This window comes from Oncorhynchus kisutch, linkage group LG5, assembly GCF_002021735.2.
Source record: "Oncorhynchus kisutch isolate 150728-3 linkage group LG5, Okis_V2, whole genome shotgun sequence".
Taxonomy (NCBI): Eukaryota; Metazoa; Chordata; class Actinopteri; order Salmoniformes; family Salmonidae; genus Oncorhynchus; species Oncorhynchus kisutch.
In genome coordinates, this window is record NC_034178.2 from 32,821,620 (window position 1) to 32,841,390 (window position 19,771).

General features: G+C 42.1%; 1 protein-coding gene across 2 annotated transcripts in view; it reads left to right on the top strand.

Annotated features, from left to right (window-relative positions):
• Positions 1-1,446: 1,446 nt before the first annotated feature.
• LOC109890925 (E3 ubiquitin-protein ligase PDZRN3-B) overlaps positions 1,447-19,771 on the top strand; it is a 121,776-nt gene continuing 103,451 nt past the window's right edge. The window contains exons 1-3 of one of the 2 annotated variants that reach the window (XM_031824893.1): positions 1,447-2,272; positions 5,441-5,527; positions 6,436-7,699. In XM_031824893.1, the coding sequence (XP_031680753.1) occupies positions 7,694-7,699 (6 nt within the window). In that variant the 5' untranslated portion in view covers positions 1,447-2,272; positions 5,441-5,527; positions 6,436-7,693. The remainder of the gene's footprint in view (positions 2,273-5,440; positions 5,528-6,435; positions 7,700-19,771) is intronic. The other variant, XM_020483079.2, reaches the window with a different exon arrangement.

The window sequence follows — 19,771 nt, forward strand, 5'->3', positions numbered from 1 at the left end:
AATACCCTTGAATGAGTAGGTGTGTCCAAACTTTTGACTGGTACTGTAGGTACAGGTAAGCATTTTCCGAATTGCCTTTTATTTCCAACACATTTTTACAAGTATGGACTGATGGTGACTTAATGTTGTTGCTAGCAAACACGTTATCAAAACTCAACAGAGTACCACAGTATGAGTCATAATACCCATTCATTTTTCCCATAGCGGATTTTAGAAACACATCAAATAAGGGCTGTGTTTTGTGTAGGCTTACCCTGGCGTGACGTTCTGATAACCATGTAAATCTCTCTAGGACAAGATGACTTTTAACATTATATTTGCCTGTGTTTACCCCCCCCCCCCCCCCCCCAAATGGAATGCTAATTAGCTGCTAATGTGGCTATCATAAAGAACTACAGATGCCATGATGATCTAGATGAGACTGATGAATCAAGGCAAGGTAAGATTCTCTGGATGAACGATCTAATGTTGGCTAAATGTAGTAATGAATAAATTGACAACATTTCTTTAAATGGACAATTCTGTGAACTGACTTGTGCAAGTTTTACATTTACACAATACCTGTTAGCAAAGGTGTCAGCTTGAGATGACATGCAGGAGCTAGCAGGGATTTGTAGTTTTGCATGATGTCCACGTTGATGCTAATTGGCATTTTCAAATCTGAGAGTAAATAGAGCCGAATATATTGATAAAAGTCACCTTGTCCGAGGGAGATTTACATGGTTATCAAAAAGTCATGTCAGGGTAAGCTTACACAAAACACAGCCCTTATTTCAAGTGTTTCTAAAAATCCCCTATGGGAAAAATTAATGGTGGAAAAATGATTTGAACAATTTCCATGTTTGACCGCTAGGCTTTATAGGTATTATGACACCTCCACCGTGGCTATACTCTGCCTCGATATAAGAGAACTGAGTTGAACGTTCCTCAGCTAGTGATCACACAGTCTTTGTTTTTATAGCTCATACACTGCCAGTCACAACTACTGTGACTGGCAAAACTACTCAGGTAACACATATAGCCATAGCTCTTTCTAACAATGTCACACTAACATGGTTTTACAAAATGAGAAGTCATCCTCAGAGCACCATCCCTTCCTCCTACACACATTGTTACAACGTGCAATATCTGTTAATGGCATTGGCAAATACAATACAGATACATTCAAAATTAGGATCCACAATTAATTGGAGTCTGTTGGAGTCTGTCATTTTCACTTAGTAAGTAGAACTACTACTATCTACAATCTGCCTACACTTGTAGCCAGCCTACCTGTCTTTGTAACTTGTAAATCACATTCAAAAAGCGTAAAGAATGCCCTCTTGGAATTATCATAGCAATCGTCTAATGATTGCCTTGCACTCAGGTGCGCGGCTCTTATGGCAGTTACGGTAGACAATTCCTCCACATTTTTTTTCCCCGGAGGAAGTCTCGGTCAATTAGTTTAGACAGTAAGGAGAGCTTGAAGTCAGTACTCCTCCAATGAGAAGCTAAAACACCCACTGCTCTTGCTTCGATTTGTGGGAATCCCGGCGGAATTTTGGATTTATTTAAAAACATGGGATTTGAGTTGGATCGGTTTAAAGGGGCTGTGGACCCAGATTTTAAATGTAATTTGTGTAATAAAGTTCTAGAAGACCCGCTCACTACTCCGTGTGGTCACGTCTTCTGCGCTGGCTGTGTGCTGCCTTGGGTTGTCCAGCAAAGCAGCTGCCCCGTCAAATGTCAAAGGATCTCCACGAAAGAGCTGAACCACGTTCTCCCTCTGAAAAACCTGATTATGAAGCTGGACATAAAGTGTGACAATCATGCCAGAGGCTGTGAAAAAGTGGTAAAGCTGCAACATCTGGCAGAGCACGCCGAGATGTGCGATTACTCGCCGGCAAAATGCAGGAATAAAGGATGCAACGAGGTGCTCAATCTGAAGGACATGGATGCACATATGCGCGAATCGTGTGATTGCAGACCGGTCGGGATATGCGAAAATGGATGTGGCTTGATGCTCACCCACAAAGAGCAAAAACTAGACACCCATTGCTGTTTGAAAGCCCTGAAAGCACACAACAGTGCATTGCACGTGAAGGTGGTCAGCTTGGACAAAGAGTTCAAGAAGCAATCTTTGAAATCGAGCAAAAGAGAGAAATCTCTTCTTGCTCAACTCTCTGCTGTGCATAATGAGCTACAAATGACAGCACTGAAGTATCAGAAGAAATTCACTGAATACAGTGCAAGGATCGACTCGCTGACTAAGACCCTTGCCCCCCCGTGCAAGGTAAATTCGTTTCAAATTACATAATTTGTGGCTATGGAATTTGTAATACTGGTAGTTACTTTGTGATTGCCGGTTGTTCTATTGTGTGTTACTTTGTCTCTTCTGCGCGCGTACTGTCATTCTTTTCACATATGGTTTTCGAGCGCTACTTTGTTGCATGTTCCGTTACTTATCAGAGGCTTGTATTATTAACCAACGGAAAACTTTAGAGGTCCGATGTCTGCAAGCCCTTGACCAGACAGACTTTGAGTCTCCTGTGGTCAAACACGCTTTTATTAGTCTACTGCTTAAATGGCATGTCATGTGATTTCCAACGACGAAGTAATTGTAGGGGCCAAGTAATGGTCAGAAGTGTTTCTTCTCCTCAGCTTGCCATAGTGTATGTCTGTCAGCTGCACGTACAGCCAGCTGGCAGTCTGGGGGAGGGGCAAATATTTACTATTGTTCTGTACACATGACTCAGGTCATAATTTCCCCCTCAAGGATGAAGCCAACCTCTTCAGGGTTGTTAGGGACTGTCTGTCTGAAGATGTTGGTAGAGAGACTGTGCTATTGTAATAACAACATAATAAAAATGATTAAAATGTGCCTAGTTTTTTGCCATGTTCTATAGCCAACTCAACACACAGGATATAAATGGATATATGCCTCTCTTCTGGTCAGCTAGGGAGTGGTTGAAGTGTTTATGATGTTGTGTCAGTCCACATGAACCCATAGTGGAAGAGCAGGCGAGGTACAGTAGTAGAAGGCCACAAGCATTCTGAATGTAAGGTAACTGGAGAGACATGTCAGCAGTGTGACATCTTTTGACCCTTACCTAGTGTTGTTGTGTTTTTCTCCCCTTGTTTTTGAACTGAACATGTGTGCTGCACCGCACTACCACACATTCACAAGATGCCAATTATCAGTTATTATAACTAACCATTTTTTTTCAGCCTGGTAAGAGGAAACCCTTATAACGGAGATTCAGGTTCAGGTTACTTATTTAACACTGTGTATTCAACCCTCTGAAGTGACTGCACTGGACAAACTCAGTGAAAGGGGATGCACAAAGAAAGTTGTGCTCCTCCTTGGAGCTCTAATCCCTGGAAACATCTCCAAAGGTATCGTCTCTCATATGATCCGTGAAAGAAAAAATAGGGAAGCCAGAAAAGAAAATCTGAATGTGGATGATGTGGTTAGTTTTAAATGATTTTTCCCCTTCCGAATTTTCCCTTCGGATTCAGTCGAGCACTGCGAACAGGATTGCTTGGCGGAGAACTTCGGTGCACATGTGGCAGTATCAAACGGAATGACACAGGTGGAATTAACTGTTGGAGTCGGGCAATTTGGTGACTGTTGCTGCGTTGCAAATCTTAAGAGAGCCAGCGTCTCTGTTTCTTCTTGGGCTAGTTCAGGTCACGTGCTATCAGATCCTGTGAAATGTAGGACTTATTTCAGATTCAGGGTGACATATTTGGTCGACAAGCCACCGCCAAATGTCAGTGGAGACAGTGACTGGTAGCCTCCTTTGACTGCTGAGTTTGGGGCTTGGCTTCTGATGTACAGAATTTAACAGAATAAGTAGACTGGTTTAGAACGACTGCGCTGGATATGGGAATGTTGTCTTTCACCTTGGCCCTGTTGTAAATAAGGCTACATATTGTAGGTTAGATGACTGAGAAGCAAGATCAACACTGTCTGTGACGAGTGCTGTCTGCCTGTGGGATTTAGTACCTTTCTGGCATGACATGCTTATTACCCAACTGGTTTTTAGAAGTCCTCAGTCCTCCTTACAAGTTGTCTTGGTTACTCCGTTCTGACAGATCTAGGCTGTCCTTACAATGTCTAAAAGGTAGGGACAAGGCTGAGTACAAAAGACTTAACTTCCTAACCTATACTTTTTTTCCTATTCATATTGTTCATATTCCCAGATATTAGATGTGTTCAATTCCATGTTGAGTGAAACAGAATCAGAATTTTCACTTAAAAATATGTCAAACAAAAACCCTTGCTTGCAAACCATACAGCTCTATTGTGTTGTTGGCTGTATGTTTGTTTATCCCATGTGTAACTCTGTGTTGTTGTTGTCGTTTCACTGCTTTGCTTAATCTTGGCCAGGTCGCAGTTGTATTTGAACTTGTTCTCAACTGGCCTACCTGGTTAAATAAAGGTGAAAAAAACCACACTAACCAACTCCTTTTTCCAATAACACATGTACTTCAAGAACAGTGCAGATGCAGAGTTTGGTAACAGAATGATGGTGTGTGCTGTTTGGTAACATAATGACATCTCAAACTTTGCATCTGCGCTGTTCTTGAAAAAAATGTGTTTTTAGAAAATGTTGAGTCTCAGTGTTACTGTGGAATTGCACATATGCCATTATCCATTTAGTAAATGGCCAATAGTTGTCTTTTAAATGTGGAACTCTGTTCACATGCATCTACACAACTTGGTCCAGCAGCAGTGCTGTACTCTGTACCCTATCCTGTAGCCTAAATGGTAGCCAGACTCAGTCATGACACTGTACATACCGTTAATATTTGCTTTTATATTTAGTCCCTGTATGCTATGGCATACTCCATACTGGGATGACAGCTGACATGATGTTCTCAGTCCCCCCCCCCTCCCCCGGCTGTCCTCCTAAAAAGGTGGAGAGCTGACTACACTGGTTTCCCAGCGTTTCACTTGTCATTCCTTCATTGACCGAGAACTCTACTGCTGTATTAATATAAGGAGCAAATGTCTTCTGGAGCGAGAGAAGGAAAATAGCATGAACCCTTACTTGAATCAGTCACTTAACAGCTCTTTCTCAGAGTGGTTGTAGATCCACAGAAAATCATGTTGTAGATCCATACCAGCGATGTACTAAAATGTTGGTTATTGTGATACTTTTTTACATATCAATGAACTGTGTATGGAGTAGTCTTGGATTTTACCCTTTTTACCTCAGGCTATTTCTATACCTAAAATACACCATTGACTTCTAAGTCAATTTCCTAGATTTATTTCAGTCCTTTCTACTGTGTCGTTCAGAGTTATTTTTGTGTCGTTTTGAAGTGAAAATAAGCTCCAGATCTCCATTGCTCAGGGAGGGGGTGTCATTGATTTTGTTCAATCATTTATGTTATTCAGTGACATTTGTGGGTTGCTAATGACTACCTGTCTTCTGCCTGTGTCTGTCCACAGGGTGGGGAGACCAAAAACATCACAGCCATCCTTCATCGGGAGGGCGGTTCTCTGGGCTTCAACATCGTGGGAGGACGACCATGTGCGGTAAGTGGAATCAAGTGGAATCTCTGCGGTTCCTGTTTTATCTCGTTGATGGTCTGCCAAATGTCGTATGGGAAGTCCGGCATGGAGGCACATACTTGAACCACAATGAATTATAATTTAGTGTTTTACCCCTTTACTGACATAGACATAGCTTAGACAGTAATACACTGCACGTTTCTCTCTTGAGCCTATGTGGATGGACCGCATCAATCAAGTTTTTTATTGTGTTAGTATATTGGTTGGGTTTAGCGGATTTGGTTTTTCAGATAAAAACTATAATTACTTTTATATGAGTGTTAAATGAAGGATTATGACTGTGCCTCCAGTTTTTTTTTGTCTTTAATTGAGGGGACATGTAATGACATGGTTAACACAGACCAGCTGTGAAATGGGTCCTCTGCCCTGGGCTGATAACCTTTTATGACTTCTGTATTTGCTGTCTCACAGACAAGCATTAATGATTCCATGGAGTCCTCTGATAAGAGTGTCAGTGTTGAAAATATCACTGCTGACTTGGGATCCGAGCGCATATTCACAAAGATTCTTAGAGTAGGAGTGCTGATATAGGATCAGTTTGGCCTTTTTCTAGATGATAATGAATAGAATAATATTTGACAGGAGGGACCTGATCCAAGATCGGCACTCCTACTCTGAGATACTCTGAAAATTCAGGAACTGGGTCTCCCATACATGGAGCCTCTCTCTCTGTGGCTCTCTGTGTCTCTGTGTGTGCAAAACTGGCCCCGTTGAAATGGTGTTCGCAGTATCTGTTTCACTGGGAAGAATGTGTGCCAAAGGGTTCCACTCAGGGGTGTTTTTCTGGGTTTCATTACAACATCCGAAGCAGATTTTTTTTTTCTTAATTCCACGGTCTTGTTGATTTGTAACCTTTCTCGTTCCCTTGACAGAACCATACATCAAGCTCAACCCAAAGAGAGTCCAGAGGATACAGTCAACTTGCTCGCAGTGTTTTTAAGGCTCCGGATGAATTCATAAAGAGGTCACCAAATCCTCTACAAGAAACGATTGATTCGAACGGAAATAACATAGAGGCTTTGCAGCTTTTGACACATGGCATTTTCATCCTTGACTGGGGTTGATATGATGGGGAGGCCAGGATGGGTTGGATCGCCAGGATAACTATGATTAAGGGCTGGCCTTTGTAGAAAATAGAGGGTCTAAATGCTGGGGGATTCATGGCAAAGCATCGGGCCTCTCACACTGCCCTGTTGTGACATTCCGTTGGCACTCCGGGCCATTTTTTTGGGTGCATCGTGTTGGTTTCACAGTAAACACTGTGCTGTGATGAGCTCGGATAAAAGAGGAAGCAGACCTGAAATAATGAATTACAGCATTCACAGCTTGATTTCTGAGGTTTCTTTAAGTATTCCATAAAAATATAGCACAGTATTGCACGACTTGGCAGAGGTGCGGGTTGGATTGATGTGGTTTTAAGAGGAGCTGAGATGGATGTTGGCAGTGGTTTTGTTAAGCCAATCATAGCTTTTTCAACTCAGGGGTCACAGCCTCACCGATGGACGCAGAGTGTACCCATCCAACACATCCATTCAACATTTAGCCCCTCTAAGGGGATGGGTCGTAGTTGCAATCTCCAGCCCTGGGAAACATGTCAACTGGCAGGCCATTTTGGCACTGGGGTTGTGTGGACCACAATATTAAGCCCTGTGTAATGTGCACCTGCAACCCACTAGTGAGTCACTGCGGGCTGTTGATCCATGCGGTTAATCGCTGGGTTAATCCAGGCTGCGTTGATGACTGTGGTTGTGTTCAAATGTGACTGCAGGGTGTCTCTGACCCTGATTGGTGAGAATGGGTAATGGGGAAACCATTTAGAATTGTCTGCATATTATCCTGAGGACCTTTGGAAGTAGGTTAGGCAGTTTTAGCAAGAGACTTGTTTAATATTTTAAAGATCTTATTTTTTCTGAAGAATTTGAAGTCGATTATCATGTATTTTAGTTTAATTTTTTTTAAATGTAGTCATCTTCAATGATTTCTTATCCAATTTGATCCATGTGTAATCTGAGATAGTTTCTCCCACAGGACGACCATGATGGCCCTTCAAATGAAGGGATCTTTGTATCTAAGATTGTTGAGAACGGACCAGCAGACAAGGAGGGAGGCCTTCAGATCCACGACAGAATAATGGAGGTATGTGACCTGTACCGTTTCATGTGAAGGCCAATTCAGTATGCAGCCCTTTAACCATATCTGGAGTCTTGGTATTCACATGCATACGTTGTAATGTTAGCACCAGAGAACCAGATACTCTACAACACCCTAGCACACAACAGTAACCACTTCAAGCAGCAGTAACAAGTGGCTGAAATCCTGCTGTTCATTCAGATTCATCATAAGCTCCCTTGACAATAGACAGATTGAGCCACCAAAACCGACAGCAATATACTTGGCGCCTAGTGACTTAAGACCGCTGGGGCCTCCAAGTGGCCTAGTTGCCTGGTCTGTAAGGAGAGATTAGTTCACGTGCCGTGTGAATGTGTGTCAGTGTGACTTACTGGGAGAAGGGCTGTGTGAGGGGGATACCAGGGGGAACCGGTGTACGGGGTTATATGAGAGGACACCTCTTGTTATGCTCAGTTAATAGCCATTCATCTTGAATCAAGTTAAAAGAAAGCAAATTTAGCTTAAAGGTGCAATATGCAGAAATCTCTCCAGCATTTCCTGGTTGCTAAAATTCAAATAGTAATTTCAGTTTATGTGACAAAACAAGAAATTGGGTCCAATGTGTGTAGAATCATTGTACCATCTAAACCGCTGTGAAATATATTTTCAATAGCCAAAAATATTGTATTTTCAGCTGTTTTAAGCTGGTGTACAAAACCGAAAGGAAAAGATGCAAAAATGTAATTTAAGAACGGGAAGCAAAGAAATGGCACACATAGAACAGATGTACGGTTTATTAGACTTGCTTTCAATGTTCATTTGGTCAGGTCATCCAAAAAGTGTAATACTGCAGCTTTAAAGATGACATTGGACCCACATTGGTGTTTTTGTCTCTGTATTGTCTTTGACTTAGTGGGGGAGAAGTCACAGAGAGGAAGGTGGAGAACGTTAAGAGAATGAGGACATTGAGGATGGAACTAGGGACCCTATTCAGTGACACTCTCTCAAGATGAGTGGGGTGACTAAACAAAACAGAACCAAATAAAAAACATCGTTGCTGAATCCCCGTGAACTTTTCATTTGATAGGGGGATCTAATATCAGAGGTGGTTTAAGTTTCTCAGCAGCCATCTTTGTTACAGCTAAGCCGTAAAAATGACCTTGTCATATACGGATTCTCCCCTGGTTGAAGAGAGATGTGTAATTGAGTCAGTTCAGTTGTGTTTCCTACCTGGGGTGATGGAAGTCTCAGTGGGACCTAGTGATTCATTGAGGGGGGGAAATGAATACCAAGAACCCACCGGCAGTTCCGTGTACTGTACTCCCAACCCTGTGTGGCTAAACCAACAGTAGCCTCATCCTGCTATGTGGGGCACCGTGCACAGCTGGAGCGTGCATTTTTAAACCTGCACCACCGGAACCCTTCCAGGTACTGCCTCGTCTCTCCCACATGTCTTCTGTTTCTTTCTTTCTTAAGTGCTGCTCAAATGGCTCCAGCTTTTCTCTACTTTGAGGTTGGAATCACCGTGATGCAGTTTAAATGGTTGTTTGTGGATGTGGCACATTTTTATTAAGTTCCTGGCGTCTTGTTATGTAGGCTAAGTGAAAGTTGAAGACTGTAATTTGTCCAAATCCACATCATTTATATTTTTGTGGTATTATGCCCCTTTTTTTTGCTCAGATTCTCAACAAAGGACTGCGTGACCTGACAGCAATGTTTTAATATTCTGATTTCATTGTCCCTATCCCCTTTACAGTTGGGCCGCGCAGGTGTGTGAGACGCAACAACTTCAGTGTTTACTACCTCACCCCCAACCCATTTCTATTGCCTTTTGAAAATCACAGCTTTTTTCTTTCTTTTTTTAATGACCACCATATGAAAGTAAAATCCCATCATGTGGATCACCACTCATTTCATGCGCCACAAAAAAAAAGCTCCAGTGCCTTGCCCAGCTGCGGTGATCAGCTGGCGTAAATGGAGCCATTTACATAACATGTGGAACTAAGACGTAATAACAAGTTCAACTGAGGAGGCAAAAGCACTGGGGTCACTTCTTTTATACATACTAACTAGTGATGGGGGGTCGATACAGTTAATTATCGGGATATTATTTTTGATGCATCTTTTTTGACAATACCACAATGTTGTTTTTGCGCTAGTTGGTCGTGCCTGCTTGTTCTCCGTCTACTTTTTAAACACTGAGCCAATTCATTTTCCGCACTTTTAAAAAATGCATTTCCATGACTGATCAAAACTAGTTCTCATGGCTCTCTTGTCCCTCTGCAGCAGACGTATGGTGAGCAAACAATCAAAATGAAATCACAGTATCGAATCACAATCCATATGCAATCGCAATCCATATCGTATCGGCACGGGAAGTATCATGATAATACCGCATCGTGAGGTCCCTGGCAATTCCCAGCCCTACTACAAACACACATAGTGTGGTGTTCGGTCTTCCTCTTGTGAAGGTGTTAGTTCCAGTAAGTATACATGGATGTAACATGTCCATGATGATCCAGGATTGTTCCTCCTTAACAGACTCTTAGTGGAGGAGTGTGATCATGGCAGATGTCCCTCCTCTGCACCACTGCTAACACTTCAGCCTGGGATGAATCTGCTCATGAATGCCTCCTTGTTCAGCACAGACATGTTCTTGTAACTTGGAGCAGTGTTTGCTTTTGCTCAGTCTCCACGAGCTGAAATTGTAATACATAGGTTTGATTCAATTAAACTCACGGGGCTGGGTATAGGGCGAAGAGTGTAATGTACCTACTCGAAAGGGGACTTAGTTTAGCTAATGTTTTCACTTTCGCTTTGAAATGAGAGAGCTGTGTTGAAGTAAGAAATGGCGTTCAAGCATGTCTTCCTTTTTTTTGGGGGGGGGGGGGGGGGGGGGATAGCTAGGCAACTGTTAAAAGGATATTATCTATCTGCCTGCCCATTTCATCTAGCCCCAGTCTCCGAGGCATTGATAAGTTCTTCACATTGACAATCCACACATGGGCTGTGTGTGTATGACACCACACTGACGCAAACATTGTTAGAGCCAATAAAAATGGAGCACAAATGTGTGCTTTGCGGTTCTTGTCTCCAGGAAATGGCGCAGGATATTTACTCGTGTCTCACATGTTATGCTGATTCGTAGCATCTTTGTTTGAATGACTAAACCAATGTCACAATCCTAAAATGACTGCCTGATCTCTCAGGATCGAGTTGTTGTTTTTGTAGGAATCCAAGTGCAAGAACAGGAAGAGGACGCTGAGCCTGAGACTACAGTTGTAAATGTCACCTTGTAAATCCTCTGCAAACACTCAGGTCATGGAGGGCGAACAACAACAACTACTTTAAAAATAAACTGACATTGAGGAGATGCCAGTTCTAGTCTTGGAGGACATGTTATTGCCAGCAGAAATGTGTCCAAATTTAAAGTTAAACTCGATATGACGTTGCCACGAGCAGCGCCGGAGATATTGAGATGAGCGAGATGCAACACTTCGCTCTCACACGGTATCTGCTCATGTGCACGGTTTCGCTTCACGCTGTCACAGCGTGGTAGCCACGGAACAAAAACAGCAGAGAAGTTGAGCCTCGCAGTTCAACGCTCTGTTGTTGCGGAAATTGACCCACTATACTGTTTAATTTCTGCATCTACGTTACATCGCTAAGTCTACCTTTAATTGTGGCAGCAATGTAAGCTTTAGTCAAGAATCCCCCCTGGGCTGACGGTGTCATCCTAAAGCCTGTCTCAAGTCTGTCAAAGTAATAGTGTTCAGAGTCCAGTTTAGTGTCGTTGTTGTTTTGACTTGCTTGGTGACTCTCCCTGTTTGTTCTGTAGTGTTTGAAGTGAAGGCTCAAGCCAAGGTTCTGATAGATGGAGCTTAGCAGGAATAACACAACTTTGGGCCACATCTCTTGTAAAATGTCCATTCTATGGTGTCATCAGCTGAGTTTTTATTTAGCTCAATGTCATATGGTACTGATTTTAATGAAAGTGCTTTAGGTTATTGTTTTCTTCAGAAATGAATGTGATTTTTCTTCTTCGGGCATTAGGTAGTTTATTGTTGTTAGAAGAGTGACTTCAGTTTGGCTCCACAGACGTGCATTGACTAGCCACCCTGAATAGAACCGAAATAGCATGCAATATGTTTCTACACAACACAAACACACCGGGCGTAACATATGACAATATTTATTCACAGGCAATGTCTTGTGGTTTTTCTAATCTGCTTGGAAGTGCATGGGGAGGACTGTGGTGGGAAAATGGCTCTGTTTACAACCACATCGGTACTGCAGTAACACTATTTTAACAATGATAATATTATATTTACCTCTTGACTCAATCAACCTCATTGCATTTGACTTACCCCTCACCCTTCCCCTTTTGTTTTATTGACTTTGAAATGTGTATCATAAGTTCATGGAAATATGTTTAACTGCTACGACTGACTATTGCAAAAACGACAATGTAACATTTAGCTTAGGATACCTACTGACTGCCGTTTTGTACCCCCACAAATTCCCATATTAGGATTGGTTGAAGGATTGGACACTATTCATCATGTCAATTCTCTGACCTGGTCCTTAGAGAAGGGAGGAGGTGACATCCTCGTCTAAGGTCTGGAATTCTGCAGGCCACACCAGAGCAGTCCCTCCTTATCTTCCCGTGACCGCTGAGCTGTGAGGTTACCCACAGTGCACCACTTAACACCCCATACCTCCCCCTAGTTATTTTAGTGACGACTCACCAGCCAGACCCTCCCGGTGCTAAATGGCAGCCATCTGTGGAAGATGGCTGATTAGAAATGTGAGTTGAGTGGAGGGGCGACCAAAGCATGCATGTTGATGAGGCCTAATTCTGTTTGAAGTCTTGGTGTTAGCATTCCTCCCACTTCCCGGGCAGGCCAGGCTAGGGGGACAGAGATGTTTGGACAGTTTGAGGGAAAACCAGCTCTGCTCTGCTGTGTTCCCACTTGTTGCAAAGTGGTCCTGTCCCTACCCTATAGGGAAACATGGTGATTGCCCAAGTTTCTGCCCCAAAAATATTCTAAGCTTTTTTCTTAAAGTTTTGCTCAAAGAGAGTAGTTTGCGAACATTATTTTTTAAACCTACACCACCTTTTGAAATATATATTCAATCTCTCAAAGTTTTTTTTTTTCCTATGTTATCTAAAATTGTATTTCAATCACGAGTGAACCTCTAGAACTTGGGTTAAAAGGATTTAGGGATATTCATCATTTTCTATTACAGCTTAACTGTTTTAATTCAGTATTCAATGTGAACGAATTGACTAGAATTGGATGTACTTCCAGTACATGAGTCTGTGATAGATTTAGCCCTTTCCCAACCAGGGCCCCTCTCCTTCCATTCCCCTCAGAGGGACAGAATGCCAGTATGGTGTGGGCGGTCCGTACCCACTGTCACTAATAAGTTGTCACAGCACATGGCATCTTGGACAGGCTGAGTCACAAGTTCCCATGTGTTATTTCTGATCCGGAGGCTATGAGGAACAGAAATGGCAGTTATTTCCCTAAGGGGATCACATGTTGTTTGGCATCCCGAGGCAAGAAGCAGGCCTTTGTCAGGGCCTTTATTGAATTTAGGCCCCTGTGCAATTGGCCTCTCTCTCGCTGTCTGTGTTTTTCTCTGTTTCTCTATTGCTCTCTCTTGCCCTTGCTCCCTGCTCAATACTCCAGTCTCTTTGGCCCTCCCTACTAAAGAGCTCTAGTCTACAGCCCCGGCAGGCAGGCCAGTTTCAGCAGCACAGGAAGGCACATTCCGAGGCTCTCTGGCTAAGCTAAGGCAGGGACATTAAATCAAATGCAACTTTTAAAGAGGCCATAATCAGCTTCTGGTGGTGGCCGCTGCACTGTGCCGGGCGCACACACGGACAGAATGGCCGCCTTTGTGGTTTAAGCAGTGAGTGCCACCGACTGGAACAGTCACAAGGCACATCTTTGTTTTCCCTTCTCCATAGGGAAAAGAGAGCGAGGTTTTATGAAGCTGTGGAGTGATTACATATACAACCCTGAGAGGGTGTGAGGTGAACTCGCTCCTCGGCGGTGCCGGCCAGCTCCTCTCTTTCTGCACCGCCACTGTACGCCAATGCCACACACAAAAAAATATAGCATTTTCCACTGTGTTTTTAAACGGCGTTCTTCCTCAAAGGAGAGCCGATGGTTGATGATTTTCATGGAGACACTCTGTCTGGCCTACTGTAAATGTGTTTGCTTTGCTCCGACACCAGTCTAGTTAAAGGTTGGCTCGGCTCTCTCTCTTTATTCATAGGGCCCACTCCCTTTTAATTTATGGCCCCTGAAAGGTTTAGGGGGCAGAAATAGACAGGTGTAATTAAGGATGATTTTCCTGCCAATTAATCATTGGTATTGTGTAAGCGACTCAGTAACAATAAGCTCAGGTTACCAGTTGCTCTCCCTGTCGGCCCCTGACTCCCCCTGTGGACTGCCCACTGTCTCCCTAATTAACTACCCCCAATTAAATGCTAATAGGCTGATTAACAGACCTTTGTTGTGCTGTATTGGCCCGGCATTTCCTCCTGGTGGCCCTCTGAAATGTGTAAAGACTGCAGCACGTTAATCACTGCCCACTCTTGAGTGATCTCTGTGGGCTCGGCAGGGACCGGTTTGGCCAGCTTCACGCTCCACTGTTCTCCAGCTTGTTTCACTGTGATTGATATCCTTACAACAACAACAAAAAAGCCCAGAGTCTGAACCACCGTTGTTTCTATGATTTCATCTGTGTATTATGTGAACTACAAAAGTCAGGGAGGACCAGCGATTTAAGAAATGCTCCATGCAGTAAAATCAATTATGGGACAGAGGCTGCTTGTCATATCCCACAGCTGTACACTTTAGGATAAATCACACATAATGCTGACATGCATGTGGTTTGGGGTGGAAAGTTTGGGTGTAGGGTTTTATTTATAAAATAATCATAATTTTATGGGAATGGAGCTTTCCTAATATGGAGTTTAACAGATGGAAGAAGAGAAGTATATTTTCCTTAAGATACTTGGGACTGGGAGGTTTTTATGACACAGTCCAGCATTGTAGTGAAACATGGAAGTACTTTCCTGGTTTACTTCCTGGATATTTTTTTCTTTCTTCTAAAGTTGGCTTCAGACTGTGTGTGTGTGGCTGTTCCTATCGAAATAGCCATACTTTAATTTGAACAAAGTTTGTTCAATATTTCAACGGTCACTTCGTGTTCCAACATCAGTCCCTTCAGCTGGCTGTATAGATTTCCAGCTCTACAGATCTCTAATTTCCTATCATAAAGCATAAGAGTGGATTTAATGTGTTCTCTTCAAATGGAAACTACGAGCTCCTGTGACTGTTGAATTAATATTCCATTTTTCACCAGTGCTTTTTAATCGGGTACATACGTTATGTTGAGCTATACTGTATATGCTGAAATTCATGGCAGGAAACTCTTCTTGCAGAGTGACATATAACAAACACCCCATAAAAGGTCTTTGTCTACCTGCACTGCAGCCAGACCTCTGTCTAAACTGCTTGGTAACTCAAACTCACGTTTCCATTGGAATACAGTCAAAGCTCTCCCAGGTGCCAGTTGGTGTGTAACTGTACAGTGTTTTGCTTTGTAAGGGTCTTAGGATTTTATTCAGGGAGAAGAACACAAAGTGTGTATCATTATGCTACAGGTAATTCTCCCTTTTCTGACTTGCAGATGATGGGTGATATCTGAGCTAATTAGAAAACATTGCCTTGCATGTTTCTTTAGAAAAAATAAACTACTGTACAAGTCATGCCGAGAAAATGCTCCTCCATTTGCAGTACGTCACAAAGAGACACCTGCTCAAACATCTCAATAGGCTGTTGCCTGTCTGGACAGTGGATGGGTCACAACGTGTCATTGGATGCTGGAACGGTATCCCAGGATGCTTTGATGTAGCACAAATTCAAGGCTTCGTGGTGGCAGCCTGGCCTCCATTGTACAACACCTTCTTCCATTCGCTAATCCTGACAACACGGGCAGCTTTAGAATTCTAATGCTCCCATCCTCGTGAGCCGTTTTTTTTCAAGAGGGTTTGTAGATGGACGCCCTTTGACTTGGCAAGAAAAGTGTAACCGGGCGGCTGCTGCGCACCTTTCTGATGCAAATGTGCGAATAGAAAAACGATGTTCGTCAGCTTGGTTCGTTACGCATTACGCTGGTCTTTCCTTTCTCTCTCTCCCTTGAGAGGGATGTTTCGCTTTCAAGTGGTACCTTTCTGTCTGAATTAAACCTTTTTCTTTAGAGAGAAATTGCCAGAACTTCCACAACTAGGAAGAGGTTGAGGAACTCACACACACACACACACGTGGAGTGGGAGCTAGGCTAGGCTGGGGGCACCTCCCTCAAAATACCTACTTCCTCCACTCATGTCTCTTCTGTATGCCTTCACAATCAATGAAGAGAAGAACTTTTCAGCTTTCTCTCTCTCTCTTCTCTCCTCTCTCTCTCACTCTCTCTCTCTCTCTCTTACTCACTAGAGAAGAATTCGACAAAGTGCGTTACATGATTAAATTAATGATATTTACCCATTTGATTCTTAAAGAATATAAATTAGAAATGCCTCATGAGCTTAGTTCAACTGTCGTACCCCATCAGAACTCAAAATATAAGCTTATTTTACAAAATGATTTGTAAACAATGTACAGTGGCTAGAAAAAGTAAGTTAACCCTTTGGAATTACCAGGATTTCTGCATAAATTGGTCATATAACTTGATCTGATCTTCATCTAAAGCACAACAATAGACAAACACAGTGTGCTTAAACTAATAACACACAAATGATTGTATTTTGTCTATACTGAATACCTCATTTAAACATTCACAGTGTAGGTTGGAAAAGTATGTGAAGCCCTAGTCTAATGGCTTCTCCAAAACTATAGTTTTGGCAAGTCGGTTAGGACACATTGTGCATGACACAAGTAATTTCCAACAATTGTTTATAGACAAATTATTTCACTTAGAATTCACTGTATCACAATTCCAGTGGCTCAGAAGTTTACATGCACTAAGTTGACTGTGCCTTTAAACAGCTTGGACAATTCCAGAAAATGATATCATGACTTTAGAAGCGTCTGATAGGCTAATTGACATAATCTGAGTCAATTGGAGGTGTACATGTGGATGTATTTCAAGGCCTACCTTCAAACTCAGTGCCTCTGCTTGACATCATGGGAAAATAAAAATAAATCAGCCAAGACCTCAAATTGTAGACCTCCACATGTCTGGTTCATCCTTGGGAGCAATTTCCAAACGCCTGAAGGTACCATGTTCATCTGTATAAACAATAGTATGCAAGTATAAACACTGTGGGACCACGCAGCCGTCATACTGCTCAGGAAGGAGATGCGTTCCGCCTCCTAGAGATGAACGTAATTTGGTGCGAAAAGTGCAAATCAATCCCAGAACAACAGCAAAGGACCTTGTGAAGATGCTGGAGGAAACCGTTACAAAGGTATCTATATCCACAGTAAAACGAGTCCTATATCAACATAACCTGAACGGCCACTCAGCAAGGAAGAAGCCACTGCTCTAAAACCTCCATAAAAAAGCCAGACTACAGTTTGCAAATGCACATGAGGACAAAGATCGTACTTTTTGGAGAAATGTCCTCTGGTCTGATGAAATAAAAATACAACTGTTTGGCCATAATGACCATCGTTATGTTTGGAGGACAGGGGGAGGCTTGCAAGCTGAAGATCACCATCCCAACCATGAAGACATTTCTGACTCAATGGGAATGTGATGAAATAAATAAAAGCTGAAATAAATCATTCTCTCTACTATTATTCTGACATTTCACATGATTAGAATAATGTGATGATCCTAACTGACCTAAGACATCATTTTTACTATGATTGTGAAACTGAGTTTAAATGTATTTGGTTAAGGTGTATGTAAACTTCCGACTTCAACTGTATCTCTAAAAGCCTTGATGTTCATCAGTCCACGGTAAGACAAATTGTCTATAAATTTAGAATTCAGCACGGTTGCGATGACTGCAAGAGCACAGTGCCGAATGCTCAATGAGGTTAAGAAGAATCCTAGAGTGTCAGCTAAAGACTTACAGAAATCTCTGGAACATGCTAAAATATCTCATGAGTCAACGATACGTAAAACACTAAACAAGAATGGTGTTCAAGGGAGGACACCATGGAAGAAGCCTCTGCTGTCCAAAAATAGTCTAAAGTGCACCTGGATGTTCCATAGGGGCTACTGGCAACATATTCTGTGGACAGATGATACTATAGTTGAGTAGTATGGAAGGAACACACAACACTGTGTGGTGAAAAAAAAAGGCACAGCACACCAACATCAAAACCTCATCCCAACTGTAAAGTATGGTGGAGGGAGGGTCATGGTCTGTGGCTGCTTTGCTCCCTCAGTGCTTGGACAGCTTGCTATCATTGACAGAAAAATGAATTCCCAAGTTTATCGAGAATGTTAAGCTATCTGTCCGCCAATTGAAGCTCAACAGAAGTTGGGTGACGCAACAGGACAACGACCCAAAACACAGAAGTAAATCAACAACAGAAGAAAATGCGCCTTCTGGAGTGGCCCAGTCAGAGTCCTGACCTCAACCCGATTTGAGATGCTGTGGCATGACCTCGAGAGCAGTTCACACCAGACACCCAAGAATATTGCTGAACTGAAACAGTTTTGTTAAGAGGAATGGTCCAAAATTCCTCCTGCCCTTTGTGCAGGTCTGATCCGCAACTACATAAAATGTTTGGTTGAGGTTATTGCTGCCAAAGGAGGGTCAACCAGTTATTAAATCCAAGGGTTTACATACTTTTTCCACCCTGCACTCTGAATGTTTACACGGTGTGTTCAATAAAGACATGAAAACGTATAATTACGTGTGTTATTAGCTTAAGCAGACTGTGTTTGTCTGTTGTGACCTAGATGAAGAACAGATCAAATCTTATGACCAATATATGCAGAAATCCAGGTATTTCCAAAGGGTTCACATACTTTTTCTTGCCACTGTAATTGTAAACTAACATAGCCTCAAAACATGATTAAAACTATAATTTTGACATCACAGATGTTCAGTCTTTGTATTCATAGCTCTATAAATGAATATGAAAGTGGGTACATTTCTCTAGCCCCATCCCGTAGCTTTTTACCAAAACAGTGGTGGGGTACGCCTACACTTTGTTATTGTTTGATCTACAGATTACACCTTTAATCAAGAAACATATCTGGTTTTTCATTACAAGATGTGGGGGAACATAATTTAAGCAAAACCACAGTCATTGCCAATGTTCCCACATACACCAGTATGGTATGTGTTTAAATGGTCTGTGTTGCTGAGTTGGGTTACACCAACTACTAACTATCAAAGCTGCAGTGTTGGTTAAAGCTACAAGAGTGTCACAGAAAAGTGTTTCTCGATGCGTCATCTGCTGTTTCAAATGTATGTACAAGCACAAAGGATATTCAATCTCACTTGGCTCATTATTGGGGTTGTTTTACAAAATGAGTGCCTTTTGCATCCCTTTGATATTTTAAGTAGAAAATGTGCACGAATATAGAATTAAAAGGGTGTTATATTAAATTATATTAAATAAAGTGCCCTTTGATGTAGACCACATGGAGAATTCAATAAATCATATTTTCAATATGAATAAAGAGTTGCTAAAGTGGCAAAAGATTAGTTATCTCGTTGTAATATGGTAAAAATATTAGTTAAAACATTTTTTTATAAAATAAACATTCATAGTCAAATAACAGTGTAAAAACAGGTGAGCTGGTTCTACTCGTTTCAGCCATTTTCTGGTGTTTTATGGTGGAAAACTGAGTGGGTCGAGCACAACCCTGTGCACAACCCATCAACCCTGTTATCCATAGATGTTATCCATAGATAGATAGGCTAGACATTTTTTAGGTCCGGTGCACTCAAAAACATGATTTCCTGTGTTTTATATATATATGTTTCCACACTCAACATGATTTCCTGTGTTTTTATATATATGTTTCCACACTATGAAGTTGTTCATAATTACACAATATTATTCCATGATAATGCCATTTTAGTGCAAGAGCTGTTTGAAACTACTG